This window comes from Marmota marmota, unplaced genomic scaffold, assembly GCF_001458135.2.
Source record: "Marmota marmota marmota unplaced genomic scaffold, marMar, whole genome shotgun sequence".
Classification (NCBI taxonomy): Eukaryota; Metazoa; Chordata; class Mammalia; order Rodentia; family Sciuridae; genus Marmota; species Marmota marmota.
The window spans coordinates 7,824,402-7,841,408 of record NW_026000136.1 but is presented as its reverse complement, the minus strand read 5'-3'; the positions used below and the strand labels follow the sequence as shown (position 1 = coordinate 7,841,408).

The 17,007-nt window shown below is 37.8% G+C and overlaps 1 protein-coding gene across 4 annotated transcripts in view; it reads left to right on the top strand.

The window, feature by feature from the left end:
- Positions 1-222: 222 nt before the first annotated feature.
- The window catches only part of LOC107155910 (zinc finger protein 11-like), an 83,179-nt gene continuing 66,394 nt past the window's right edge, over positions 223-17,007 (top strand). For all 4 annotated transcript variants that reach the window (XR_007341334.1, XM_048785389.1, XM_048785390.1 and 1 more), the window contains exon 1: positions 223-441. Coding sequence is in view for 3 of the 4 variants with exons in the window: in XM_048785389.1 (XP_048641346.1) it covers positions 271-441 (171 nt within the window). In the remaining variant the exon portion in view is untranslated. The remainder of the gene's footprint in view (positions 442-17,007) is intronic.

Here is a 17,007-nt window from a genome sequence, read left to right as displayed (position 1 = left end):
GACCATGTATGCAAAATCCAATTCAAGTGTTCTCCTCGCTGTGTTAGATCCCAGTATTGCAAGGGAACCCAGCCTTAAAACAGCTTTAACCTAAGTTCCCAGCAACTCAAAGGAAAAATATGTTGCAGTCATCAACCTGTCATTGACCTCATTCATTTCTGGGTTGAATTCCTTTTTACTGTCACTCACCTGCAGGCTCCCTAGGTTCAGATTCAGGGGTCAGAGTCTGAAGCAGGATCCAATCAGGAGCGCCTGGGTGAGAACTGTCCAATGACTACACTGTTATTGAATAGGGGGCGGGCTTCCGTTTTTGGAATCCACCATCTTGGGATTCGCCGGGAGACTCGCTTTCCTGTTCGCAAGAGTCCCAAGGTTGTTCAGCCGTTCAAGGGCGGAAAGATCCCTGTGGAGTACAGCGGGCATCCTGAAAACCAGCAAATGGTGAGTGTGCAGCAGGCATCTTGCGACGAGTAAGGCAGGCTGTTTTACCTGGCGGGATAAGCAAGGCAGGCTGTTTTAACTGGCGGGACCGGCTAAGGTACAAATGGGGCGCTCTTTACCGTATTCTCTAGTGCCTGCGGGCCTGAGTCGTCTTCTGGGGCAGTTTAAAAGTTTCTTCCTTTTGTTGCAGGGCTGGGACTTTCTGGGAGAAGCGAGGCAAAAAGACAGTTAATATAGATAATAAATAATTGGGTCCGATCGGGGACGGCGTGGGCTGATAGGAAATTAAAGGAAATGCAATGCGGCGTTTTTTCCTTCGTCATGCTCCCGAAACTCCCACCCGCCTCCAACCTGTTGCGAAAGGTAACCTGCTTCAGGTATGATTCCTCCCTGCGAGGAGTTTTAAGAGTTGTTAATTGATACCTCCAGGGCTTTTATCTTACTGCCGGGATCCCCTGACCTTCTGGCTCACCCTGGACTTTGGATGAAGACTTCTGGGAGAGCTAGGCAGCATGAAGCCCACCTTTAAATCCTGATTCTTGAAATGGAGTCAGAAAGATTTTAGACATGTTACTTAAAAGTTACAGGCATACGTTTTTAGAAGGGGTAGAAAAGAGTGGAGACTGTCCTCTCAGAGAAAAGAGGATTTTGGTGTGTTTATTCTGCATTCCAGTTTTATTGGGCATCTCAGGGAATTTTTCAGTCTCCTCCAGGCCCACCACTTGACTGTTTTTTGTTTGTTTTTGTGTGTGTAGTGGGTGGTGGAGTTACTGATGTGTTTACTGGCGATTGAACCCCGGGGCACTTCACCCTTGAGTCACATTTCCAACCCTTTTTAAAAAATGTTTTATTTAGACACAGGGTTTCACTGCGTTGTTTAGTGCCTCACTAAGCTTCTGAGGCTGCCTTTGCACTTTTAATTCTCCTGTTTCAGCCTCTCAAACCTCAGGAATGACAGGCATGTGTGTCACTGTGCTCAGCCCCACTTCTTGAATTTTGACTGGCAGCAAGATAATAATTTTCCACTTCCTACTGCCATAAAAAGTCTAGGTTAGGGCTGGGATTGTGGCTCAGCAGTAGAGCGCTCACCTAGCACAGGCAAGACTGGGTTCCATCCTCAGCACCACATAAAAATAAAGGCATTGTATTGTGTCCATCTATACCTAAAAAATAAATATTAAAAAAAAGTCTAAGTTATAGGTTTGGGGCTGTGGCTCAGCGGTAAAACACTCACCTAGCACATGCGAGGCCCTGGGTTCGATCCTAAGCACCACATAAAAATAAATAAAATAAAGGTATTTAAAAAGATGTAAGCATAATATGTCTAGGTTACTTTGACCCATGCCGGCTGGTTCTATTAGGAATTTGGTTTTACAGATTTTGTGATTAGGGAAATAATCCTTTTTCCCTGAGTTCAGGGATTTGGTCTGTGAGGGAGTTACCAAAGTCTCTTCCCCTTCAGAGTAACTTGTTTTTCTTATCTGCATTTTGGGCCTGCATATCTTCTGCAGATAATAGCTAGTTTGTGAGTAATGTAACCTATCCTGTTGTTGTAGGGACAAATGAGGCAAGACACCAATAGCAGGAAACAGTTTTATTTGGCTGCAGCCAAATGTATCCCCTGAACCCCGAGTTCAGGTAGTTTCAGAACTTTATACCCAGCATGTAAGGGGAGGAGCTCAGAAGTTCACAGTCTGCAGAAGTTCACATAAAAGTAGCTTCCCCCCGCCCCCACTGTTTTGGGCAAGTTATCCCTTCAAGGACAACACCTGAGAAGGGAAGAGCTGGCTTCTCCCTTTTTACCCTCCCCCTGCCAGCTGTTACCATGGAGCCCATTTTGTAACTTATCTTAAAAATGTAGACATCTCTGTGAAGCCCAGCTCAAGGCCAGAGGCCTTGTTTGCACATTTCTACAAACTCCTATACTGGATATGTTTGTGAAAAACTATGGAGTGCTGATTTCTTGATGGCCAGTGGCCAAGTAAGATAGGACAACACAAAAATAGGAAGTTTATCTACATTGAACTCTTTTGCAGAGACTCTTTTGCTGACAGTCCCAAAATCATATATGGTGAAGATTTCTGGAGAAGCCCAGTTAAGGCTTTTCTGTGGAGACAGGGGGTGTGATTACACTGTTGTCTTTAACTAGGTAGAATTGCAGGTAAATTCCTTTTTTAAACATTAAGGCATGTGGGGATTAGCACAGTTGGTTAATTTAATAGAATTATTCCCTTAACCTCTTGTTCCCACTACAGAAGTCTCTCTGTCCCCTATCAGTTTGCTTCCTATTTGGGCTGTCATAAATAGTGCTATGTTGAAAGTGGAAATGCAGCCATTTCTTTGATCTGCTGATTTCAGTTTATTTGGATGTAGGCCCAAAATTACTTATACTGGATTATATGGTAGTTTTGTTTCGTTTTGTAAATTGTTTTTTTTTGTTGTTGTTATAACCTTTATACTATTTTTAAAGTGACTGTACTAAATTTATATTTTTCCAAGTGTACAAGAGTTTCTTTTTTTTCCATATTCATATACTCCCAAGTGTGAGATCAGGCAAAGTAGGCAGCAACCAAAGGAGGCAGATTTAAAAAGGTCGATGAACGGGGCTTTATTTGAGAAGGGTCTGAGTAGAAACTGCATGGGAACTCGACTGGACTGGAATTTTCTGGGGCTTATGGCAGGAAGGAAAGGTTCTTGGGACAGGAAAAGGTGTTTTAGAGTCTCTTGTCCTGCTGGAGTTGGTCAGGGGGAACTGGCTGAAATCTAGGATTGGTCAGGAGACCCTGCTGATTGACAGGCATTAACCGAGAGATCCCAGTGTTTCCCTCAGCCCCTGATTGATGTTTCTTTCCTGCAGGGGCTGCTTTGTCACCACCACTGACCTGACACTAAGCAATTAGTTTTCTTTGAGTTTTTTTGACAGTAGTCATTGTAACAGTTGTACACAGGCTGCTGTAACAGTTGTACACAGGCTGCAGTGTATGTTCTTTGCTGCATCAATCCCTGATTCAAGTTTGTTAGATTTCAGGCTATCAAGTAGCCACTGGAAGAGTGATATATAAAAGAGTTTTGGGAACAGTGATCTGTTATTTTTAACCCTTCCTGCACTACTGACTGTAGCCCTTGGAAGTGCTTGCACACCAGTGTAAAACCACTTGTTTGTCATCCAGGAGATTTTCCTATGCTCAGTCATATCCATATGCTCCCAGAGCTTGGGGATTTAGAAGTATTTCCTTGAATGGAAGATGTGAAAATTGAGACATGAAAAAAAATCCTGCAGTAATTGGTAGGAGTGGAGTTATTTACAGGCAAAAGATAGTGGAGAGACCTGAAATATTGAACTTTCACTCAGACTGCCAGAAATCTGCTTTATTTCCCTTATTAAATCCACAATGCAGGATACAAAAAAGTTCATCAGTAGCATTTCAAAGAATATTCTGAAAAAAATCCTAATAGAGAAATCAAGAGGTATAGATTTAATACCATAGAAAACCCCCACTATTTTCTGTGGTTTGATATCTGTGTATATCTTGAGTCTTCTTCAGTAATACAAAAAATTAATATGCAAACAACAGGAGACTTTAGAGATGGGGATACAGACACACACACACACACACACACACACACACACATACACATACAGTCTTACTCTCCTTAGGGTGACATTAAATGTTGGGGATTCTGTTCCTGTTTTATGGTACATTTTCCTAAGTAGTATTAATGTCTAAGTTACCCCAGGTTTCTTAGTAATTTTATAATTTCTCAGTTGTCCGATGCATGTATCTTTCATTAATGACTTTATCTGGAAAGGACTTGAAATATAAGTAGATATTTTTTCAGTGTATTTGTGGATGCAGGGAGATTCAGGAGCTTCCTATTCTGTAACTGCAATATAAATCCCGCTTAACGTTTTCCTTGGGTTGTGCTGTTGGGGTTTGAACCTATTGCCTTGCATGTTCTGCACAGATATTTTATCAGTGAATTGTGCCTCACCCTCAACATCAGCCTTTAGAATGGGTTGTATCATCCTTTCACGTTTTTTTTCCTTTAGCAGTTCGGGGGATTAAACCTAGAAGTACATCTCATCCCTTTTAAATTTTATTTATTTATTTATTTTAATATTTTTTAATAGTAGTTGAACACAATACTTTTATTTTTTTAATTTAATTTTATGTGGTGCCGAGGATCGAACCCAGGGACTTGCATGTGCTAGGTGAGTGCTCTACTACTGAACCATAACCCCAGCCCTTTTTAAATATTAAAGTTTTCACTAAATTTCACAGATTGACTTCAAACTTGAGTTCCTCTTTCCTCAGCCTCTTAAGGATCTGGCACCACTGGTGTGCACCACCATATCCACCCTGTAACTCCCTCCCTTATAGTAACTTGCGAATGTTTCATATTTTGTTTTAATATCTAAGTATTTATTACCTCTGAGTTTTTTTATTTTATGTAATTTTATTATAGGATTAGAATTATTTTATTGTATTACAGTTTTGAATCTCTTACTATGCCTAATTTGTAAAGTAAATGTTATCATAGCTGTATAACTATATATTAAATTTCAGTACTATTCAAGGGCATTTATCTTGTAATGTGTCCCCTGAGAATAAGGTAGGTCTAATATATAAGGACATGAGTGCAGCCAATTGTCTGCTAAGCTTTGGGTGAGGTAAGCTCCAGAAGGCTTGAGTCAGGTTTTTGGGAATATATCTTATTGAAAGAGAGAGAGATTTTAGTGCTACTCTAGTGCCTAGCAACAAATAAAGTCTTAATGAACCTTTCATGACAGAGTGGACAGGTTTCATGACTGAGGGAACTGGGCTTCATGAAGGGCAGATATGTTCTTGCTACCCTGACTCCATGCAGACAAAAGTAATTAGGTTGTCTTTAATCAATTGTTGCATAAGTAGGTTGACATGGAAAAGGTGAGCAATGCAGAAATTCTGAGAACACAGGTTGCTGGCTTGGCTCAGAAGTGTGCCACCCTCAAGATATCCCCAAATTTGAACTCAGTAATCTCCTGTTTTCTGCCTCCCTCAAGACACTGGGTTCACTAGGAGCTGCCCCAGACTTAATGACTGTCCAGTGAAGCTATGAAAAAGGCCTGGTATAGAAGAAGCAGAAAAAAAAATCACCCAGGAAATCTGGCCAATAAGATAGCTGCAAGTCAGAGTCTCTGTGTCCTAGAGATAAGTCTGCTGTTTTTTATCATGGTAATTCAAAGCTGTAGCTATTATCACATTATGATCTTTTCAGCCATGTTTGGGGCCTATAGTGTGTACTCAAAATTTCTTCTTTATCATGCTGTTGTTGGTGGACGAGATCTCTCTGAACAAGAATGATTTGGGTAAACACTGGAAAGGCAGGGTGCTGGACTGTGGACACAAAATCAGGAGGAAATATTTAGTGTTTTTTGGCAGTGCAGTGTGTGTAAGCATGGGGTGTGCATGAGGAGTCTGCACAGCAGGGCTATGGTCAGTCAGCATGAACCAAATAAGTAGGTTTTAGGTGTATGTGCATGGGGGTGGATAAAGGATAGATGAAGGCTGCTCACCTGATATGTGTGTGCCTGTGACTTCCATGTTCCTTTAGAGATACTCTTTATAGTGAGTAGGTTTGAGGGTGCTACCTAAGCACGGTTTGCACACTGTGTAGGTGCATGCTGAGGCTGTAATGTGAGTTCTGTTACTGTCATCTAACACTGGGGAGTTGCACAGTGATTTCATTTGGCAGGGCCTGCCACCCTCTGTGAGGATTAAGCAACTTGATTCTAATTCTGAGTCACCCAGGTTTGAAAGGTGGGGGGTGGGGGCGGGCAACTGAACAGTTAGATGCCTTGTGTTAAGGTCCAGAGAGTGGTAAATAATTAGGCATAGAACAACCAAGGAAGAAGATCTGCTTTTTTCTTGTGTTCTGACAGCTGCAGCTGGAACTCTCTTAAATGCTGGGATTTGAGTCAAGACTCTGACCATTTATGCTGATGGGGCAGGCAAGAGATGGCAGAGGCAAGCTGCCCCCATGAGAGTGTCAAGATTGCAATTCAGGTTTTTCCTGTTCCTCTGGAAAGGAACCAATCTACCCTCCTTGGCCCCTCTACCCACCTAATGTTATGATTTCCTCTATCCCTCCTTGCCTCTGCTTTGCACCGAACCCCCCAGGTATCATACCTTCTCCTTACTCTCTTCCACTTAAGTGCTCATAAGCCACAGCAAGTCTGTGACCTCTGTAATCAGCAAGATTTGGAAAAGGGTATTGTCTGCTCAGATGAATACTCACTTGCTTTTCTCTTCTGGACTATTCCTGGTTGCTCCAGTCAATTTAGTCTTTCCTTGAGTCTCCATAGTGTCTTTGCTCTGTTCTGGTCCTTACTGGCCTGGTACAAGGACTGGTCTGGCACTCTTATGTAATAAGATTCCGAAGGCATTTCCAGGGAGTAGAATAAATTATTCAGGATAAAGTCTGGGTAAGTCTCCTACATTTTTTAAGAATAATATCTATTGGATATTGCTTAGGATGTACCAGCACCACAAATTTGATTTAAATGAAACATGAAGCTAGCATAAACTTCTCATTGGAGGTAATATGGGGCTGCCACATGAAATGGACGCCAGGTAATTACCAGATTTATGAAGATGCTTCTCCATCCTCTCTTTTCATTGGCTATGTACTTGGCATTCCCATCAATTCTGTTGATGGCCAGCACTGTATGACCCACTACAAAGATGGGGCTAAGTGTCAGCAATTCTCCAGCCTTGAGATTCCACCAGGGTCCAAGGGACCAAGTTTAACAAATCCTGTTTTACCTTATATAATTTTGCTCTTAAAGTATTTTTTTACATGGTATGAGAAAAGGTATACTAACATTTGTTTTTTACAGAGTCACCACATTGTCCTAGTAGATTTTTAAAAATAGTGTTATATTTATACTACCCTACAGTGTATCCTCTCTCTTTATCATTGTCTACATTATAACGGTCTTTTAAATGATAAGTGTTTTTTTTTTTTTTTAATTGTCCCCCTTTGATTCCTGTTTTCTGTTTTTGTTTTTTTGTTCATCACATTATGAGGTCTACACTGATTACTATAATTTTATTATATGCAGCCATTTGTGGCTTAATGATATTTTAGTCATTGATAAATTGCCTATAGAAAATGGCTACGGCAAGCAATTTAGGTGTGTTGTAATCTATACTATCTAGGTGTTGGAATAGTATAGGAGGTTTGCAAAATGGCAGATTCACCTTGTGTTGTATTTCCCAAAATTTATCCTAATCTTTGAAGAATCACTATATATACAAATGTGTATTGGAATTATATGGTATTTAATTGATATATGATTTTTACATATCAAATTTATCAGACTGTTTTTATTTAATTTGTCTTTGTTATTAGGGGGTACTAGATATTGAACTCAAGGAAACTCAACCGCTAAGACACTTCCCTATCCCTATTTTTAATTTTAATTAGAGACAGAGTCTCACTGAGTTGTTTAGTGCCTCACTTTTGCTGAGGTTGGCTTTGAACTCTCGATCCTCCTGTCTCAGCCTCCTGAGCTGCTGGGATTACAGGCATGTGCCACTGTGCTTGGCTTAATTTTTCTTTTAAAAGCACCAAAATCTGAAATTACTGCTACTCTGGTGTGTTCATTTTCAATATATTTAATTTTTCTCTATTGCTTAGGATTGTATTTCCTCTATTCTCCTTTTATAAAATTTGTCTCTTTCAAACTACTGAGACTGATAATTATTTAACGAGTTCTTAGTTTGCCTATTATTATTACCTAAATAATATTACCTAAGTAACATTCTCTTTATTTTTAACACCAACTTTAGATTCACCCCATTTTTTACAGATTTTTTTATTAAGATATAATTTATATATAATAATATTTATAAACTTTTAAAAATATTTTGACAAATATGCACTCCATAAATATAATTGCATGTCTTTTATCCCAAAGTTTTTGCCAAAACCCTTTTAAAGTGCCTCTTCCGTTTCTTCTCAACACCGTTTATTTAATAGATGTAATCTTACTGAGCAAAATCAAAACAGGACAAGCATCAAAGTTAAGTGGATCAATGAATTTTTAGTAAGGTGACACACAATGTAACTACTACCTGCATCAAGATATAGAATATTGAACTGAGGTTGTGGCTCAGTGGTAGAGCACTTGCCTAGCATGTGTGAGGCACTGGGTTCAATTCTCAGCACCATATATAAGTAAATAAAATAAAGGTCCATTGACAACTAAAAAAACATTTAAAAATATGTAGAGTATTAATGATTCCCCAAACAACCACTCTATGCCATCTTTCTCTCTATATTTTCCACAACAGTAACTTGGTAAATAATTTTGTTTCATGTAGTGTTGTTGAGTTTTCTTTTAAAAAAGATGAGAAATGTGCCAGTTTTCTTTACCAAATGTACCAAAGTTGGGGGAAAACCTGGCAGCTAGGATTAGGTGCTGAAAGAAAAGTGGTGCAGGACTGATTACACACAAACCTGGGATAAGAAGCAAGTTTATTGTCAGGAGCCTGACAAGGCTTCTCTGCACAAGGAGAGGAACAGCAGAGCAACTCCCGCTGAGTGTTTCCTTTTATAGGCTAGAATCATAGCCGTGCCCTACTGGTGGGTTTAGTCTTGAGTGACGTAATAAGAATCCCCTGATCTTGTGGAAGACAAGTTCATTTCTTGGGAACAGAGACAGAAAGTTTTTCTATGTCTCAGAATGGGAACAGGGAAACCAACATGTCCCTTTATCTTCTCAAGGAGAGAACAGGGAAACTAATATGTCCCTATCTCAGGGGCTGGTAAGTTGCCACTTAATGAGAAAAAGGGAGAGACCAGCACATGTCCAGGCTGTACTTTTTTTTTTAAAGAGAGAGAGATTGAGAGAAAGATTTTTTTTTTAATATTTATTTTTTTAGTTTTTGGTGGACACAACATCTTTATTTTTATTTTTAATGGTGCTGAGTGTGGTGAGCCGCTTCTGCCGTTTCTGCAGACTATGGTCGCCATTACAAGATGGCGCTGGCTCCGCTGTGGTCTGTGACAAACAACTCCTTATTTGGGAGAGTTGGCACATGATTTTTCATCACCCTATGAGAAAGCTCCACGTGGCTGCTTTGCATTGGGGCTTGAGATGCTTTATTAAGGCTGGGAGGGGCATCCGAGAGAGAGAAGAAGAAATATCAAGGGCCTGAATAAACTACTGAAAGAAGATTCCTGAGTTGCGTCTTCCTTGCAGGCAAGGGGTCGCGACAGCTGAGGATTGAACCCAGCGCCCCTCGCATGCCAGGCGAGCATGCTACTGCTTGAGCCACATCGCCAGCCCCAGGCTGGTAGGTTTTTAATCTCAGGCTACTACTTTCTCTTTCTTGGGAATAAAACAGTATTCATAAAGTGGGGGTGGGGAAAAAGATGGCTGCAATTATGCTAACAGGTGCTAAGTATGACCTCAGTTTTGATTTGTGATGTCAGAGGGGAATACCTAAGTGAAATGCAGTTATCAGGCAGAATGTGAAGCTGTACCCCCACATTATGCTGTACCCCAGAAGGGTGCAGGAAGATGAGACTATGCAAGAACATAACTAGGGGTGTAAGTGGGTAGAGAGAGGAAGAGAACAAAGGGAGGGTTGAGGGCAACTGGGAACTAGGAGGAAAAAAAAAGATCCCAAAAAAGAAAACAGACCAAGAAATTTCAAAAAGGAAGAAGTTTTAAAGTGACATAACAATATGAATATTCATCAAAAACCAATAATATTTAGCAATGTTAACATTCAAGCTGCAGAGACTGCTGTATACTTACTAAGAAGGTAAACACAATGATAAGTTACTTTTCATTTCTACTTAGGAATAGATGGATGGTTCATAGAGTATGCCTGAGTCAAGAGTAACATAGCATTTTCCTAAGTGGTTTTACCAATTTACATGATGACAAACAGTGTTTATGGTTGGGGAAATAGGTGGGGGTATAGAGGAAGCGAAAAGAAAACAAGAGGGGCAACCTGGAAATAAGGAGTTCAATTACAGCAGATTTGAAGGTGGAATAATGGTAGTCAGGATAGAGGGGCTGTGTAGGGAGAGGTGGAAATCATAAGGTCAGGGAGATAGAAGAAGGTGGAATCTCTGGTGCAGTTCCCTGAATAGGGAGAAGTGAAGGGTTTCCCCTTTTGGGTGTTGCCACCCTCACTTCCAGGCCCTGATGGACCTGACATTCCCACCTCATTGTCAGATAGCTCATGCTGTCACATTATTTTCTGTCTTCAAGTTGAAATCCAGCTCATCCTCTTCTTTGTCAGCTCTCTTCAGTGGGCCATTTGTCAAACTCTTAGCTCCTCATCTTCTTCATGCCCTTTATCCTCTTCTCTTCCATCACCCCTGGAAGTTTTCTCTTGTTCTTTCTCAACTCTCGACTCTTCCTTCACTGTATTTCACTCTTTCTGGCTTTCTCCTTGTCCACCTCCTTTTTCAGGTCCTTGATGCTCAACTCAGCCATTTTCTCCAAAATTTCATCTGTTATGGTGTTTGGCCTGGCCAGAGCTTATGAGGACACAGAATCTTAGAGACAGAAAGAACCCGTGGCAGCAGCCTTTTAATAGCATTCTTATAGAAACTTTTGTTACTTTTAATTTCCACTTAGGAATAGATGGATGGTTCATAGAGTATGCCTGAGTCAAGAGTAACATAGCATTTTCCTAAGTGGTTTTATCAGTTTATATGACCACAAATAGTGTTTATCAACTCTAATTTCTTAACGTATTTGTAACCTTTCATCTGTTGTTTATCATTGACTTACTTGTTTATTTTCCTTTGTTGTCATTGTCAAGTAAGTATACAGTAGTCTCTGCAGCTTGAATGTTAACATTGCTAAATTTATTGGTTTTTGATGAATTTTCATATTGTTATTTGTCACTTTAAAACTTCATCCTTTTTGAAATTTCTTGGCATGTTTTCTTTGTTGAGATCTTTTTTTTTTTCCCTTAGAAATATATACTACCTCAGATATTCAGTGCTATGAGTACTTTACTAAAAATAATTGCTGTAAACGTCTTCTGCCACTCCACATCTTACCTTTATACTATTTTATCAATATTGACATGTAGGATTTCTAATGCTGATAAAATTTTATAACAATTATTCTTTGATTTTATGACACTAAATAACTGATGTTAAGAAATATTTTTAATGAAAAAGTTATGAAGATTGTCTCCAAAATTATCTTTTGCTTTTAAATCTTAAGACTTTTACAGAATTAACAATGAGGTGCTGACAGAAACTCAGGCACTTGATAATAAAATAACAACTATGGACAATTTAGATTAAAAACAAAAATTTTCTCCACCCGGTAGCATAAACTTTCTAATCCCTTCATTCAGAACTTTATTTAATCAATATCAGTACAGCTCTCTCGGTACTTCTCCACTAAAAAGCTAAACTCTTCTCCATTCCCTTGAATACCCCATATATTGTTCACATGAGTCACTGGGGATCCACACACTGGAGGCTGGGACCAGCAACCATCAATAGTTAGGCTATTGGCACCACCAATAGCCTAACTCTTCTAGATTCCTTGGAATAGCATGCACCTTGTGTTGACCTTGCTGTGAAGGTGAGTGAGGAAAAAATACTCTGAAGTGAGTTAAAGTCATTATTTATTAAACCTTGTTTTGGCTATTGTGGATCTCACCCAGGGCTTCATGAATACTAGGCAAATGCTTTACCACCAAAATTTAGAAATGTACATATGTGCTGGCGATTTGAGTCGGTGATAGACCACTTGCCTTGCTTGAGCAAGGTTCTGTGTTTGGTTCCAGCCTTTCCAAAACAGAAGAAAAAAATGAAAGGAAAGAAATGTATATTTAATTTCCAATGTTAATAGCTAAATAGACATCTATTTTCTGACATAAGTATCCAAGAGTAAAGAAGCAATGAGGAAAACACTTTCAGCCAGAACAAATTTATGTAAATATAATTTTCTCATTATGAGATATTATATTTCTTATTTCTCATCAGTTTCACTTTTTATTTGTACTATTTTGTTGGCTAGATCTTTAACTTGGCTTTATGTATCCTGTAAAACGTATCTTTTTATTATTAAAAAGTAAATTTACTTTTTACCATTTTCAAGGGTGTAATTCAGTAGAATTCAGTGTGTTTACTGTGTGAAATCATTACCACTATGTATTTCCAAAAATTTTTTGACATAGAAAACAACCATAGTTCTTGCTTATTTATTCTTCCCTCAGCTCCTGGCAATGACTAATCATTTTTTATGATTTATGCATTTGCTTGTTTTAGACAGTACATTGAATTTGAACCATACAACATGAGGCATGTTCTCCCTCTTTTTTTTTTAACCTTAGCACAGTGTTTTCAAGATGCATCTTTATTGCAATGTGACTTAGTACTTTCATGAAACATGTTGCTAAATAATATTCCACTGCACAGCAAATTTTGATTATCCATTGATCTACAGATGGACATTGAGGTATTTTTATCTTTTAGTTCTTATAAATACTTCAGTTGTAAATATTTGTGTAAAAAAGTATTGTCTCAATGTTTTCAGTTAATTTTGGCACAGAATGAGTGCTGGTTTAATTACTAAATTTTTGTTTATTTTTTTGAGAAAACACCAAAGTGCAATCCATAGTGATTGAATCATTTTACATTCTTACCAAGAATGTATAGATTTTTCATAGATTTTTAATAGCCTTGACATTTATTTTTTTTTCCTCTTTTATCCCATTTTTAGGGATTTCAAAATGAATTTTGACATTTTAAAAAATTTATCAGACAAAACACAATAACATTTGGATAGATAAAACCCCTAATTATTTGTTGCTTATGACTCTGAACAATAGAGTACTGCTATATAGAACTATATTGGGGGGTGGTTTACCCAGAGGTAGGATAAAAAGAAATTATAGCTACAGGGGGTAATGTATACATGTTAAATGGTATGAGATCAACTAAACTTGTACTCAAAATTTGAATAATTTGGGAGGGAAATGGGAGTTGTATACATTTTTCTCCGTGGTGTGTACTCTTTTCCTGGTAATTTTGGGTGGTACATAGTGGCAGTGGCGTGTGACACCCTAAAAATACAAGACACTGGGGTGTGGACTTATTAACTTCTCAAACAGGGAAACTGACGCGTATCTAGTTAGGACTAAAATACTGGATCATGAAAGTTCCTTTTTTGTTTTGGTACAGGGATTGAGCCCAGGGGTACTTAACTACTAAGCTACATCCCCAGTCCTTTTTTATGTTTTATTTTGAGATAGCATCATGTAGGTTGCTTAGGGCCTAGCTAAATTCTAAGGCTAGCTTTGAACTTGCAATCCTCATGCCTCAGCCTCTGGAGGCACTGGGATTACTGGCATGTGCCACCATGCACAGCTTGAAAGTTCTTAAAAGATAAATAAAATTTTGTTAAAATTGCCTGTTCCATTTTCTCATAATGTTATTTGTTGCACAGTTTTTAATTTAATAAAAAGTAAAGCTTATGTTTTTCTTGCATATACTCTTGTAGCATATCTAAGACTACTGCAAAATCTAAAGTTACAAAGATTTAATTCTACTTCTGAATTTTTATGTTTTATGTACAATTCTGCAATTCCTTTTGAGTTAATGATTGTATATAATCTCTTTTAGAATGTAATAACACTTTTTTCCATGTGACTATGCAATTATCTCATTGTTACTTACAGAAAAAAAAAATTTTTCTCTAGTAAATTAATCTGAAGACCATGTCGAAACTAGATTGATCAGACTTTTGTAGTTTATTTCTCAAATCTCTGTTATCTTCTCCCAATCACTTTGTAGGTATTATTCTTTTACACACTTACTGTTCATATAAATATGTTTAATGTGATAATATGTGCTAAGATCAGTAAGTATACAATAGGTTATAACTGATAGTTTGGGGTTAATAGTATTAGAAAGAAATGGGCTTAAATAATAAAAAGAATCCAAATAGATTTTTCTTATTTTTAAAATAATGCTTTCTATTGCATATAGTGAAAAATAGTAATCCTTTATTTTTTTTTTGTTTTTACAAAAAGTGATTGAGAGTAAATTCATCAAGTATTTGTAGTACATTAGTACAGTTTTCATAATCTTAACTAGAAAGAATTGTGTCTTTATTATAATTGTTTATCTCTTGTAAACCATGAAATAATAATAAATTGTGTCATTTGTCTCTAAACTTTCTTTCTGAATTCCATCACAATTAAAAAAAAAGAAAACCAAAACCACGGGGCCTTGAAAATTCCAGGGAATTTAACTGCACCCATAGATCCATGAAAATTATTGTTTAAACATGCCTATAAGTAAGTAAGTAAATAAATAAATAAATAAAGTGACTTAGATATACATGCTACTATTTTATATATATATGTGTGTGTGTGTGTGTGTGTGTGTATGTATATGTGTGTGTATACTCACACATGTATATGTATTTGTATGTATACATATACTACACCTCTTCTGAAGGAAAACTGCCCAGGGAGAGGTGATTTCAAGGTTTAGCTTACTTGTCAATTACCACAGTCTTCAATGCCCTTGGGCTGCCATCACACATCAGCCAGACAGGACTTGAGGCTGGAGCTGAGTATGCCCTGAGGGGATAAGGATGGCTGCACAGGGTCTCCACTGCTGACATTCTCCCAATTTGGCTGGCCTTGGGACTGAGGGGTTCACTGCCAAGAAGCCAACAGACTGTAGAGACTGTGTGGTATTCCCACACAGTCTCTACAGAACAGAAACTCTATTCCTGCCACAGCCAGTCACCTTGGTTCCACAAACCTCCCTCCTCAGGCTCAAGATATCACTTCACACTCAGAATTTCCTGGCACTGGGGAGCCAGGCCTGCTCCCTAAGGATCTTCAGCACAAGCACAGCCCAGCAACCTTGGATTCCTGCAAGAAAAGCCTAGAGCTGGATGAATTAAATGGAGGCCAAGGCAGAGAAGGCCATAATATACACATGTAGCACAATATAGTGTATATACTATATATATTGTACACTATACTCTAATGTACTAATAGACTCTATACAATATATTTATATTATATAGTATAACATATAGTATATAGTATATATGACAGGACATATTATATATATAGGAGAATATTAATATATATTAATATACATGTTTATATATATGTTTGTGTGTGTGTAAATATACTACCCTAGTGAATTGCATGTGTTTTTTTTATTTTATTATATTTTATTGTGCTAGGGAATGAACTCAGGGATTTTTTAATCACTAAGCTGTACCACCATCGCTTTTTATTTGTTTATTTTGAGAGAGGGTCTCATTAAGTAGCTTAGGGCCACACTCAGTTGCTCAGTCTGGCTTTAAATTTGTAATCCTTCTGCCTCAGCCTCTTGAGTTGCTGGGATTACAGACATGAACCACCACCACTTTATTATTATTATTATTATTATTATTATTATTATTACTATTATTATTTGACAATACTGGTGCTCACACCCATGGGCAATCAACCACAGATTCCATTTTATTTTATTTTTAATTTATATTTTTGTAGAGGCAGGGATTGAACCCATGACGAACACATGCTGCACAGTGCTTTACCACTGAGCCACATTCCCCACCCTCCATTCTACTTTTTGTTTTGAGTCATGGTCTCACTAATTGGCCAAGGTCAGCCCCAAATTTATTATTCTCCTGACTATACTTCCAGTGGCACTGAGATTACAGTGATACACCACAATTCCTGCCTAACTATTCATTTAAAACATGCTCCAAACAAAACTTTAAAAGGATGATCAAAAATAAATGAAAATCTAGACTCTATAAGTGCATAGGACTGTTCTTAGAAACCACAAAATGCAGAACACAACTAGTTGCTCAGTACTCAGTGTAGATCTTCTCTCCACTTAAAATTCACTTTGTTGCTTTGGAAGTACCTGGTTTAGTTACAGCCATAGCAGAAGAATACAATGAAAGTCTACTAAAAGACTTTAAGTGGAGAAAACATGCAATATAGAAAGACAACCTACACAGTTTATAAACAATATTAACTATGAGAACATATTTGAAGATAGTATTCAACATGTTAGATACCAAGACAAAATCACACACACACAATGAAAGCCTTGAAATTAATTTTTATTTTTACAGTCATTCTCAAAAGGCAATTAGTGTCCTGGTGCACATTAAAAAGACAAGTTAACTTGGTCAAAATAGTATGTATTCAATCTAATAAAAGAAGTGTCTGTCCACAAAGCATTCAGCAAAGCATAGGTTTTTTCCCAGTGGGAGTCTGAGGTTCCACTCCCCTCACTTTAGGTGAAATCTTATTTCCCATTTCCTCTTTTTCCTCTCTGGGTTTCAAAATACTAATTATCTTACCACCCATGCTTTTGATTTTTGAATCCAGGGAAAAGTGCCAAACCTTTATATTTTGGACAGCATTCCTAAATAATTCAGAGGAATTCATCAAATGAATTCCAGTGATACAATTTTCCTCCTTATTCTTTCAAAATTATCTGTAAAAAAAAAAAAAAAAAAAAAAAAAAAAAAAATTTTTT